This window comes from Oncorhynchus masou, chromosome 27 (genome assembly GCF_036934945.1).
Source record: "Oncorhynchus masou masou isolate Uvic2021 chromosome 27, UVic_Omas_1.1, whole genome shotgun sequence".
Classification (NCBI taxonomy): Eukaryota; Metazoa; Chordata; class Actinopteri; order Salmoniformes; family Salmonidae; genus Oncorhynchus; species Oncorhynchus masou.
In genome coordinates, this window is record NC_088238.1 from 18,776,505 (window position 1) to 18,789,158 (window position 12,654).

General features: G+C 45.8%; 1 protein-coding gene across 1 annotated transcript in view; it reads right to left on the bottom strand.

Annotated features, from left to right (window-relative positions):
• The window catches only part of LOC135515403 (inosine-5'-monophosphate dehydrogenase 1b-like), a 29,596-nt gene that overhangs the window by 2,852 nt on the left and 14,090 nt on the right, over positions 1-12,654 (bottom strand). The window contains exons 3-12 of the mRNA XM_064939079.1: positions 11,508-11,556; positions 7,999-8,100; positions 7,732-7,806; positions 7,296-7,590; positions 6,905-7,104; positions 4,557-4,647; positions 4,288-4,383; positions 3,400-3,650; positions 561-706; positions 381-464 (exon numbers count right to left, since the gene is read on the bottom strand). Of these exons, the coding sequence (XP_064795151.1) occupies positions 381-464; positions 561-706; positions 3,400-3,650; positions 4,288-4,383; positions 4,557-4,647; positions 6,905-7,104; positions 7,296-7,590; positions 7,732-7,806; positions 7,999-8,100; positions 11,508-11,556 (1,389 nt within the window). The remainder of the gene's footprint in view (positions 1-380; positions 465-560; positions 707-3,399; positions 3,651-4,287; positions 4,384-4,556; positions 4,648-6,904; positions 7,105-7,295; positions 7,591-7,731; positions 7,807-7,998; positions 8,101-11,507; positions 11,557-12,654) is intronic.

Consider the following 12,654-nt stretch of genomic DNA (forward strand, 5'->3'; position numbering starts at 1 on the left):
AAGCACTTATCTAGAGGTAAGATTTACATTTCCCACCTGGATCATTTCATCAACAAGATCAAACTTAGCCATTCAATTTAGAAACAAGGGGAGAGTTGTTCTACATGCAAATGGCGATGTGGGGCCCACCACTAGGCCACACCCTTCACTTCACAGGTCTATGCACGTGTACTTACATGGAACAACAGAACATCTATGGTGAAAGACAGAGAGAGAAAGAGGACTGATGTCTGAGAAAGAGGCAACACAGTCGTAGAAAAGTCATGTCTATCTACTGCTACACACACATTTAAATTCCACTGTGTGTGTGTGTGTGTGTGTGTGTGTGTGTGTGTGTGTGTGTGTGTGTGTGTGTGTGTGGGAGACAGAGTCCAACGTACGAGTGAAGCCCATGGACTCCTCCTTCCACCTGAGCAGACGTGGTCCTCTTCTCAAACTTCAGCTCTCCAGAGTACATCATGGAGCTGTGGAAAACAACACAATATCAGAGATCACTCAGTCACACACACACTACTATCAGAGATCAAACACTGGTCCCCTCTACCTCACACACAACTCACCGTAGAACAGAGAGACTCTTGGCACCAATGTCCTGACAGCCATGTTGGATGCCAGCGATCAGGTAGGGGATAAACTTGTGGATGGAGCCCTTGTCCTGAACAGAGCCGGACACACCCTGAGCCACCTTCACCTTGTCCCCTTCACTGTGGAATCAGCCAGTCAGAACACAGAGACGGGTTAGACACTGCTGTAGAATCAAACAGTCAGAACACAGAGACGGGTTAGACACTGCTGTGGAATCAAACAGTCAGAACACAGAGACGGGTTAGACACTGCTGTGGAATCAGCCAGTCAGAACACAGAGACGGGTTAGACACTGCTGATGGACAGCGAAATTCTCTAATGAGAGCACAGAGAGCAGCTTAAACCCAGGAAAGTTGGCATCATTTGTTTTGAGAAAATGACATTTGTCATATATTGTATTACAATGTGAACCATCTGAATGAAGGACAAACCAATAAATACATGTATATAATCAGACATAAAATATAAATTTCATTCAACAGCGATTAACAGCAACTGTTGATGTGCAACAACTTTGTTTACCTGGTCTTCATTCCAACCCTCCTATGAATTCTAGTAGTGTCTGATCAAGAGTTAGTCCCAAATGGCACCCTATTCCCTATGGCCCCTGGTCAGAAGTAGTGCACTATACAGGCCAGGGAATAGGATGTGATTTGGGCTGCAGCTCTAGTGTGTGATGTCCTTACCTGAATGTGGCTGCTGGTGCTCTTCTCCAATGTCCAGAGAGCCCAAACCAACTTCTTCAGCCGCACATGTCCGAGAAGAAGTATAATCAGACATAAAATATAGCCCATCATCACTGGGGAGGGGCGGAAGGGGTCAGAACTCAAGGTCATTGGTTGATAAGCATTTCTCCAATTAATTGTTTACGGCTAGTGTTTTGTTACATCGATATGACATTGGCTTTACATTAGCTTTGATTACCATCAATCAGCTTTGAATGAATTAGAGGAATAGACATGAGATCAACAGTGGATTAGAGGAATAGACATGAGATCAACAGTGGATTAGAGGAATAGACGTGAGATCAGCTCTGACAGTGGATTAGAGGAATAGACGTGAGATCAACAGTGGATTAGAGGAATAGACCTGAGATCAACAGTGGATTAGAGGAATAGACGGAGATCAACAGTGGATTAGAGGAATCCAGAGATATCAACAGTGGATTAGAGGAATAGACGTGAGATCAACAGTGGATTAGAGGAATAGACGTGAGATCAACAGTGGATTAGAGGAATAGACGTGAGATCAACAGTGGATTAGAGGGGACGTGAGATCAACAGTGAATTAGAGAATAGAGGTGAGATCAACATTGGATTAGAGGAATAGACGTGAGATCAACAGTGGATTAGAGGAATAGACGTGAGATCAACAGTGGATTAGAGGAATAGACGTGAGATCAACAGTGGATTAGAGGAATAGACGTGAGATCAACAGTGGATTAGAGGAATCAACGTGAGATCAACAGTGGATTAGAGGAATAGACATGAGATCAACAGTGGATTAGAGGAATAGACATGAGATCAACAGTGGATTAGAGGAATAGACGTGAGATCAACAGTGGATTAGAGGAATAGACGTGAGATCAACAGTGGATTAGAAGAATAGACGTGAGATCAACAGTGGATTAGAGGAATAGACGTGAGATCAACAGTGGATTAGAGGAATAGACGTGAGATCAACAGTGGATTAGAGGAATAGACGTGAGATCAACAGTGGATTAGAGGAATAGACGTGAGATCAACAGTGGATTAGAGAATAGACGTGAGATCAACAGTGGATTAGAGGAATAGACGTGATATCAACAGTGGATTAGAGGAATAGACGTGAGATCAACAGTGGATTAGAGGAATAGACGTGAGATCAACAGTGGATTAGAGGAATAGAGGTGAGATCAACAGTGAATTAGAGGAATAGAGGTGAGATCAACAGTGAATTAGAGGAATAGAGGTGAGATCAACAGTGGATTAGAGGAATAGACGTGAGATCAACAGTGGATTAGAGGAATAGACGTGAGATCAACAGTGGATTAGAGGAATAGACGTGAGATCAACAGTGGATTAGAGGAATAGACGTGAGATCAACAGTGGATTAGAGGAATAGACGTGAGATCAACAGTGGATTAGAGGAATAGAGGTGAGATCAACAGTGGATTAGAGGAATAGAGGTGAGATCAACAGTGGATTAGAGGAATAGAGGTGAGATCAACAGTGGATTAGAGGAATAGAGGTGAGATCAACAGTGGATTAGAGGAATAGACGTGAGATCAACAGTGGATTAGAGGAATAGACGTGAGATCAACAGTGGATTAGAGGAACAGACGTGAGATCAACAGTGGATTAGAGGAATAGACGTGAGATCAACAGTGGATTAGAGGAATAGACGTGAGATCAACAGTGGATTAGAGGAATAGAGGTGAGATCAACAGTGGATTAGAGGAATAGAGGTGAGATCAACAGTGGATTAGAGGAATAGAGGTGAGATCAACAGTGGATTAGAGGAATAGACGTGAGATCAACAGTGAGAAACAGAAAACTAGCCCAAAGACATGAAGATACTGTAAGACTATAGACCTGGGCTGTTCCTGAAGGGCTGAAAAACTTCTGGTTTCTGGATCTACCTGGTAGTTAATTGCACTCACTTGGTGTCCCAGGTCTGAATTAGTCCCTGATTAGAAGCAGAGGATGAAAACCAGAAGTGTTTGGGCCCTCCAGGACCGACATTGGACAGCCCTACTATACACCTATTCTAGCCTATGAAATTAACCACATTGACCTAGTGCATGCTTTAAAAGGGGTTCATGAAGGATTAAGCCAATGAATGAATGAATGGGTGAATAAGTGACAACAGAAGAGTGAATGGTAATGAATGCATGACTATGAAAGAGTGAACGCATGAATTAACAAGTGAATGAAAGGTACCTGTGGAGGCCCCGAGTGAGAGAGCCTTGACCACGTGGCCCACGGTCTGAATGCCGCCGTCTGCGATGACTGGCACCCCGAAACGTCTAGCATACTCTGCCACCTTATACACCGAGGTGCCCTGAGGCCGCCCGCACGCCATCACTACGGCAGACGGAGACAGGAAATGCGTCACCTTACCATGGTAACATATCTTATGACCGGTGTAGTCAGGCGGTGTTCAGTTGGGCCCGATGGATGGATGGATTTTTTTACGGAAGTAATATCAGAATCAAGGTGTTCAGTTAAAAAATAAAAGGATTGAATATGTTCTTCCAATAAGGATGTTTGTTTTGCGCCTGAAAAACGTTTGCCTTTATTTGCTGAACGTAATGCTGTGGAGAAAGTCGTCGCCACGGTAACCAAGAGCAGAACCTTCATAAATCACCACGGCGACAGAGACTAGCAACCAACATAGCATCTTGGTTGGTTACTCGCTGCTCTGATCCTTCTCCAGTTTTGCTGTGTAGCTTCAGTGGTTGACCTTACATTAGAACTGATCCAAAGCCAGCTGCTATGGGTAGAGAATCCTATGCGTATTATCACATTTCTATTTAACATCACTCCACTCATATATCATAACATTTAGCACGCAAGGTGTAGATTCTGGGTTGGGTCAATTCCATTTCAACTCAGTCAATTCCGCAAGTGGGTTGAAATATAAAACCAGCAACATCCTCTCCTGCATTCAGATGTGAATTGATCCTGTAACGCTGATAGTATCAGGGGGTGGGCTCACTACCTTCCTGGGTGATACAGATGGAGCCACAGCCCATGCCCACTCGCAGAGCGTCCACTCCTGCATCAATCAGGTTCTTGGCCTGGGCTGCCGTCACCACTACAAGAGACAACACAACATCATCAGAAGGCAGGAAAAGGAAGGTTAAGTGTATAAGTGTCTAATGTATTTCCCCCCCAAGACCGATCTTGATAGCCTCTCAAAGATCTGAAACTGGATGGCTGGAAGTGTCAAATAGTGATAAATCCTGTCCCAGCGCTCCACTCTCTCACCGTTCCCTCCCACCACCTGCAGCTCGCTGTACTTCTGTTTGATGTAGTTGATCATGTTGACCTGATACACAGAGTTGCCTTGTGAGGAATCCTGCAGAAACAGAGAAAACAAGTCATGTCTGCAATGCAGTGCCACGGTCTACTGCCATTTAGACCTGAAACCCAACCGTAACTCGCCCCTAACCACCATGTCCACCAAAACTGTATGAACAGGTCAACCACTAACCACCATGTCCACCAAAACTGTATGAACAGGTCAACCACTAACCACCATGTCCACCAAAACTGTATGAAAAGATCAACCACTAACCACCATGTCCACCAAAACTGTATGAACAGATCAACCACTAACCACCATGTCCACCAAAACTGTATGAAAAGATCAACCACTAACCACCATGTCCACCAAAACTGTATGAAAAGATCAACCACTAACCACCATGTCCACCAAAAATGAACAGGTCAACCCCTAACCACCATGTCCACCAAAACTGTATGAACAGGTCAACCCCTAACCACCATGTCCACCAAAACTGTATGAACAGGTCAACCCCTAACCACCATGTCCACCAAAACTGTATGAACAGATCAACCCCTAACCACCATGTCCACCAAAACTGTATGAACAGGTCAACCACTAACCACCATGTTCACCAAAACTGTATGAACAAAACCCCTAACCACTAACCACCATGTCCACCAAAACTGTATGAACAGGTCAACCCCTAACCACCATGTCCACCAAAACTGTATGAACAGGTCAACCACTAACCACCATGTCCACCAAAACTGTATGAACAGATCAACCACTAACCACCATGTCCACCAAAACTGTATGAACAGATCAACCACTAACCACCATGTCCACCAAAACTGTATGAACAGATCAACCACTAACCACCATGTCCACCAAAACTGTATGAACAGATCAACCACTAACCACCATGTCCACCAAAACTGTATGAACAGATCAACCACTAACCACCATGTCCACCAAAACTGTATGAACAGATCAACCCCTAACCACCATGTCCACCAAAACTGTATGAACAGATCAACCACTAACCACCATGTCCACCAAAACTGTATGAACAGGTCAACCCCTAACCACCATGTCCACCAAAACTGTATGAACAGATCAACCACTAACCACCATGTCCACCAAAACTGTATGAACAGATCAACCACTAACCACCATGTCCACCAAAACTGTATGAACAGATCAACCACTAACCACCATGTCCACCAAAACTGTATGAACAGGTCAACCCCTAACCACCATGTCCACCAAAACTGTATGAACAGGTCAACCCCTAACCACCATGTCCACCAAAACTGTATGAACAGGTCAACCCCTAACCACCATGTCCACCAAAACTGTATGAACAGATCCTAACCACCATGTCCACCAAAACTGTATGAACAGGTCAACCACTAACCACCATGTTCACCAAAACTGTATGAACAGGCCAACCCCTAACCACTAACCACCATGTCCACCAAAACTGTATGAACAGGTCAACCCCTAACCACCATGTCCACCAAAACTGTATGAACAGGTCAACCACTAACCACCATGTCCACCAAAACTGTATGAACAGATCAACCACTAACCACCATGTCCACCAAAACTGTATGAACAGATCAACCACTAACCACCATGTCCACCAAAACTGTATGAACAGATCAACCACTAACCACCATGTCCACCAAAACTGTATGAACAGATCAACCCCTAACCACCATGTCCACCAAAACTGTATGAACAGATCAACCACTAACCACCATGTCCACCAAAACTGTATGAACAGGTCAACCCCTAACCACCATGTCCACCAAAACTGTATGAACAGATCAACCACTAACCACCATGTCCACCAAAACTGTATGAACAGATCAACCACTAACCACCATGTCCACCAAAACTGTATGAACAGATCAACCACTAACCACCATGTCCACCAAAACTGTATGAACAGGTCAACCACTAACCACCATGTCCACCAAAACTGTATGAACAGGTCAACCACTAACCACCATGTCCACCAAAACTGTATGAACAGGTCAACCCCTAACCACCATGTCCACCAAAACTGTATGAACAGGTCAACCACTAACCACCATGTCCACCAAAACTGTATGAACAGGTCAACCACTAACCACCATGTCCACCAAAACTGTATGAACAGGCCAACCCCTAACCACTAACCACCATGTCCACCAAAACTGTATGAACAGGTCAACCCCTAACCACCAAAACTGTATGAAAAAGGTCAACCCCTAACCGAACCCTCCCATCTACTGCAATCTAAACCCCATCTGGATCCTAACCATAACCTCAAACCCACCAGTACGACCACGTCGACCCCAGCCTGCATCAGTAGGTCCAGTCTGTACTTGTCGTCGTCCCTGGTGCCGATGGCGGCTCCGCACAGCAGCTGTTTGCGAGAGTCTTTGGAGGCCAGGGGGTAGTCCCTGTTCTTCTTCAAGTCTGTCCTGGCGATGATGGACACCAGCTCATCACTGTCGTTCACGATGGGCAGCTTACCTGTTGGGGGGGGAGGAGAGAGCGAAGAGAATTCGTAATTCTGCCATCTAACCTCAAACAGTTCATAAATGACCTTGTACAGCAAACCAAAGACAATCTAATCAATAATAAGTTGAGGATGATACAATAGAACAATGTACCAGAAAACAGGCCACAATAGACTTCTAGAAGGACTGTACCGACTGGCTCACCTTTTTTGCTTCGCTGTAGAATGTCGTTAGCCTCTTTCAGCTTGACACCAGCTGGGGCCACCACTAGCTCCTCCCTCTTAGTCATGACCTCCTCCAGTGGTCGGCTGTGGTCCTTCTCGGAGAGGAAGTCGATGTCTCTGGAGGTGATGATGCCCACCAGCTTGCTGCCCATCTTGCCAGTCTCGGTGACGGGGATGCCAGAGAAGCCGTGGCGAGTCTTGGCCTCGAACACGTCCCCCACCGTGTGACGCGGGCTCATTACAAGAGGGTCTGTGATGAAGCCCTGCTCAAACCTCTGGACAAACAACAAATATCTGTTAATAAACCATTGTGTGTATAGATGCACTGCAACCCATTTAATACCAATCAATATAAAATGATGCAAGTCATTAACTACAAAGGGTAAATGCTCTCAGAGGCTTTTATGGGGTCTCACCTTAACCTTGCGGACCTCGTTGGCTTGGAATTCAGGGGTGCAGTTGTGATGGATGAGGCCGATGCCTCCCATGAGCTAAAGGCATTCAAAAACACCCGACAAATAAAAACTTTGGGAGACGGAATACTGTTTATGGTACGTTTCCCCCAGCAACACAAAACACTTAGAACGTGACGGATGTGGAAAGCGCACAGTAATTTCTAGCATAAAGGACACACATATATATATATATTTTACTGGCTCGAATGTCAGGCTGCAAGGTCTCACCGCCATGGCGATGGCCATCGATGACTCTGTGACTGTGTCCATGGGGGAGGAGATGAGAGGCGTCTTCAGGGTGATCTTCCTGGTCAGGGCAGAGGTCAGGTCCTGGTGGAGAAAGTAAGGGGGACATATTGGCTCAATAACCCACAACATGTTTAGGAAATCAGTCATTCAGCACACTAGATTATATTAAATCAAATCAAAATTTATTTGTCACGTGCTCTGAATACAACAGGTGTAGACCTTACAGTGAAATGCTTACTTACAGGCTCTAAACAATAGTGCAAAAAAGGTATTAGGTGAACAATAGGTAGTTAAAGAAATAAAACAGTACATAAAAGACAGGCTACATACAGTAGTGAGGCTACATACAGTAGTGAGGCTACATAGAGACACCGGTTAGTCAGGCTGATTGAGGTAGTATGTACATGTAGGTATGGTTAAAGTGACTATGCATATATGATGAACAGAGAGTAGCATTAGCGTAAAAGAGGGGTTGGCGGGTGGGACACAATGCAGATAGCCTGGTTAGCCACCGTGCGGGAGCACTGGTTGGTCGGCCCAATTGTAATACCTCAATCTGATGCAGTGAGTGTAAATGTCCACACAGGAAATATACTCAATATTATTCATTTCTAATACAGAGTGTAAGTCATTTACTTCATAAAGAAAAGAGAACCTTGACCATCATTGCTTGTAATAGTAAAGGTTGCTTTCTCAGTTGTCCACTAGGGGGCAGACATGCTCCAACAAGCAAGTTTGTCCTATGTGGATTGGCCTAAGGAAAATGACAGCTTTTGGTCATGTTTCTCAAGCATGCTTTCTATGGCTGACTGGACGATGAGTCTCAAAGTCTCAGATGAGAGTTGCAACAGCAAGTAAACAACATGCAACTGGAAAGCAGACATCGCCATCTGGCCTAAACGTAAATTATCAGGTGCTACATTTTATAAGGGCTCCCGAATGGCGCAGCTGCATCACATCCGGCAGTGATTGGGAGTCCCATAGGGCGGCGCACAATTGGCCCAGCAACGTCTGGGTTCGGCCAGGCTAGGCAGTCATTGTAAATAAGAATTTGTTCTTAACTGGACTTGCCAAGTTAAATAAAAATAAAAATATATATATTTTTAAATCTGTCATCAGAGAGACAAGACCGATGTTGCTTTGACTAAACTGATGCATGTGACTGAGGGGACCCAAGTCTTTCTGGAGACGTTTTGCACAATCAGGCTGTGACCTTGTTAGAAACTATCTGCCAACACACTGGGAAAGTTCACTTTTCTAAAATAAAACAATCGGCCACTTCCACAGTCTTCTCAGCTGGGAGGGAAAACATGGCATTCCTCACCCATGAGAAAACCAGAGCATGCATTTTATGACGTTAAGAGCTTCCCTCCCTTATCTTTGGAAAATGTAAACTACCATACCAACTATTGTGATTCTGAAATGGGGGGGGGGGGGGGGGGCACTGGCAGCCATTTTGTTAGCTCAACTGCACCACCCTGCCAAATTCTACAAAGGGCTAACCTTTAAAATTGAGAGACCACCTCTGCACATGGTGTGACCAGCCCTTTGAAACACCAGACAGAGGCCCACCTCACACGTATAAAACATCCCTGTGTGGAAGAGGGTGGGGGGGTCTATTTTAAACTACAATCTAAACAAATATTATTGCATGAACTTTGACTGTATTCACAGTTGAGACCGACAAACACAGGCTCATCCAAGTTACCAGAGACTGACTCCACCGTCAAGAAAATAGACCATGTTAAAACCCTACGGAGACTACCCACAACGCCACTGCAACAATGCAGACAGGCACCTTCCACAGCAACAAGGGCTGTGTTCTAGTCTGGACAAAAAGGAGATTAGAGATATCAATTAGATTAAAAACTCCTGATGGACGAGAGAGAAGGGCAGGGGGATTTCACATAAAGCCTGAGATTAACGCTCACATCATCCCCTGAGAGAAGAGTGAGCAACCAACCAACCAGGCACAACCGTATACAGAGAGAGAGACAGAGAGACCAGGCGTGGGAGGCCATCTTGGTAAAAATAGGGTGGCTAGGAGGTTAGGGATGACGAAGGAAGCTGAGAGTAAAAATTATTTTTGGAAAATCTGCAATTACAGAATGAGGTTTTGGCTTTGAATGCAGAGGGTTGTTTGTGCATCTGTGTGGACAGCATACTGTAAAAAGGCTTTGGTTTCAGAAGGGGCTCTGGCAAGGAGTGTCTGCTGAAATAATAAGGAATGTGTAAGAAGCAATACTGCTCCCACTTGGTGCACCCATAGTCATTATCCCTGTAGTGTTCAGAGATCTGGAGGGACCAGTCTGGGACGGCCTAGTGGTTAGAGCGTTGAGCCAGTAACCAGCAGGTAGCCCAGTGGTTAGAGCGTTGAGCCAGTAACCAGCAGGTAGCCTAGTGGTTAGATCGTTGGGCCAGTAACCAGCAGGTAGCCTAGTGGTTCCGAGCGCTGGGCCAGTAACCAGCAGGTAGCCTAGTGGTTAGAGCGTTGGGCCAGTAACCAGCAGGTAGCCTAGTGGTTAGAGCGTTGGGCCAGTAACCAGCGGGTAGCCTAGTGGTTCGAGCGTTGAGCCAGTAACCAGCAGGTAGCCTAGTGGTTAGAGCGTTGGGCCAGTAACCAGCAGGTAGCCTAGTGGTTAGAGCGTTGGGCCAGTAACCAGCAGGTAGCCTAGTGGTTAGAGCGTTGGGCCAGTAACCAGCAGGTAGCCTAGTGGTTAGAGCGTTGGGCCAGTAACCAGCGGGTAGCCTAGTGGTTCGAGCGCTGGGCCAGTAACCAGCGGGTAGACTAGTGGTTAGAGCGTTGGGCTAGTAACCAGCAGGTAGCCTAGTGGTTAGAGCGTTGGGCTAGTAACCAGCAGGTAGCCTAGTGGTTAGAGCGTTGGGCTAGTAACCAGCAGGTAGCCTAGTGGTTAGAGCGCTGGGCCAGTAACCAGCGGGTAGCCTAGTGGTTAGAGCGCTGGGCCAGTAACCAGCAGGTAGCCTAGTGGTTAGAGCGTTGGGCTAGTAACCAGCAGGTAGCCTAGTGGTTAGAGCGTTGGGCCAGTAACCGAAAGGTTGCTGGATCGAATCCCTGAGCTGACAAGGTAAAAATGTGTTGTTTTTTATTTAGTAGTTCTGCCCCTGAACAAGGCAGTTAACCCACTGTTCCCAGGTAGGCCATCATTGTAAATAATAATTTGTTCTTAACTGACTTGCCTGGTTATATGAAAAAAAATAATGTAAAACTGGAGGACACTAACCAGTTCAACAGGCTAAGAGCAGCCTTCATCGTATGGCTTGCACCTACCCATTACTCTATCCCATTACTCTGAACACTTAAGAGGAATGGGCTAGGGAAGAGGGTCTCAGAACAAAGTGGAATTGAGCCCATGAACAGAACAGTAGGCTGAAGATGGGTCGAAGGGTAGCCTGTAGCTCAAAACCCATATTGAATTGTCTTAGCTTTCTGGAAGGTCTTGACAGTCAGAGAAGAGAGGACTACTCACCACATCGTCCGAGGCAAAATCAATGAAGCCCGGCAGAATCAGGAAGTCGCTGAAAGACAGACAGAGCAAGAGGTCAGGGGTCAAGGTTCACAGGTAGTCATGGCTAAACACAAGAGGACTACAAGATCCATAGTGCAGTGCAATGCAACTGCCAGCCAACTGGTGACAATGGGTCAGAAGTGGCCTATTATAAACCTCTCACCCTTTTCCCCGACCAATTTCAGAGTTTACAAGTACCTCCACCATGTAGGAGTTGGGTCCAAAGCAGGAAGTGTTGAAAGCCACAAGGGGAATATGTGCAAATTAGCCCCTAGAACTGCTTCTTCGACCGAGCCTGGTAACGATATAGGGGAAACTAGTTCTCGCAATGGTTGAGGAGTCTGACGCGAATGTTGCTTGTTGTATAAATTTGAATAAACTAAACTACAAGTGAGTTTGCGTTAAGAACTAATAGAAAATGTCTTGATCCCAAAAATTGTACGTTCATAAGTTCGCCCTCTAGTGATCGCTGATCAAGCTGCCCCTAAAGAGAAACACTGTCTCACCCTGTTAGTCCAGTGCTTGACAAAAGCATCTGGGGTTCAACTTCATTTCTTAGACTGTATGAACACAATGGCAGGCAGAGAGAGAGCGGTAGAGAGCATGAGACAGAGGGAAAAAGAAGGATGATGAAGAAAGATGATGTGTTTTTCACAGATGGGTGTGAAAACACAGACTGGACAGAGAGGGAGAGACGAATAAGTGAATCTGTCAGAGAGAGAGAGATGGGGAAAAAGTGAAAACCAGAATAAGAGGGAGAGGTGCAGGAGAGAATGGGCTCTAAATCAGAACCGGAGGAGCGAGCGAGAGAAACAAAAACAGTGACAGAGTATGGCCTCCTGGCCTTTATCATCCATCAGACAATTCCCCCCTCTCCTCCGCCTGTGTGGGTGAAAAGATGGGGCCTAAAATATGTCTACCAAACGGGACAGGGAGGAGTGCGTCTGCAACCGCCAGACACCTCACAAACATCAACACAGTCTGGGACAGGGAGACAGAGGGGAAAACATCTGCCAGTATTTAAAGAAACCACAAAACTCCGCTGATTCTGGATCAGCTCGCAATAGCCAGACCTAACCCTAACCAGCATGAGCCAAATGGTAGAAAG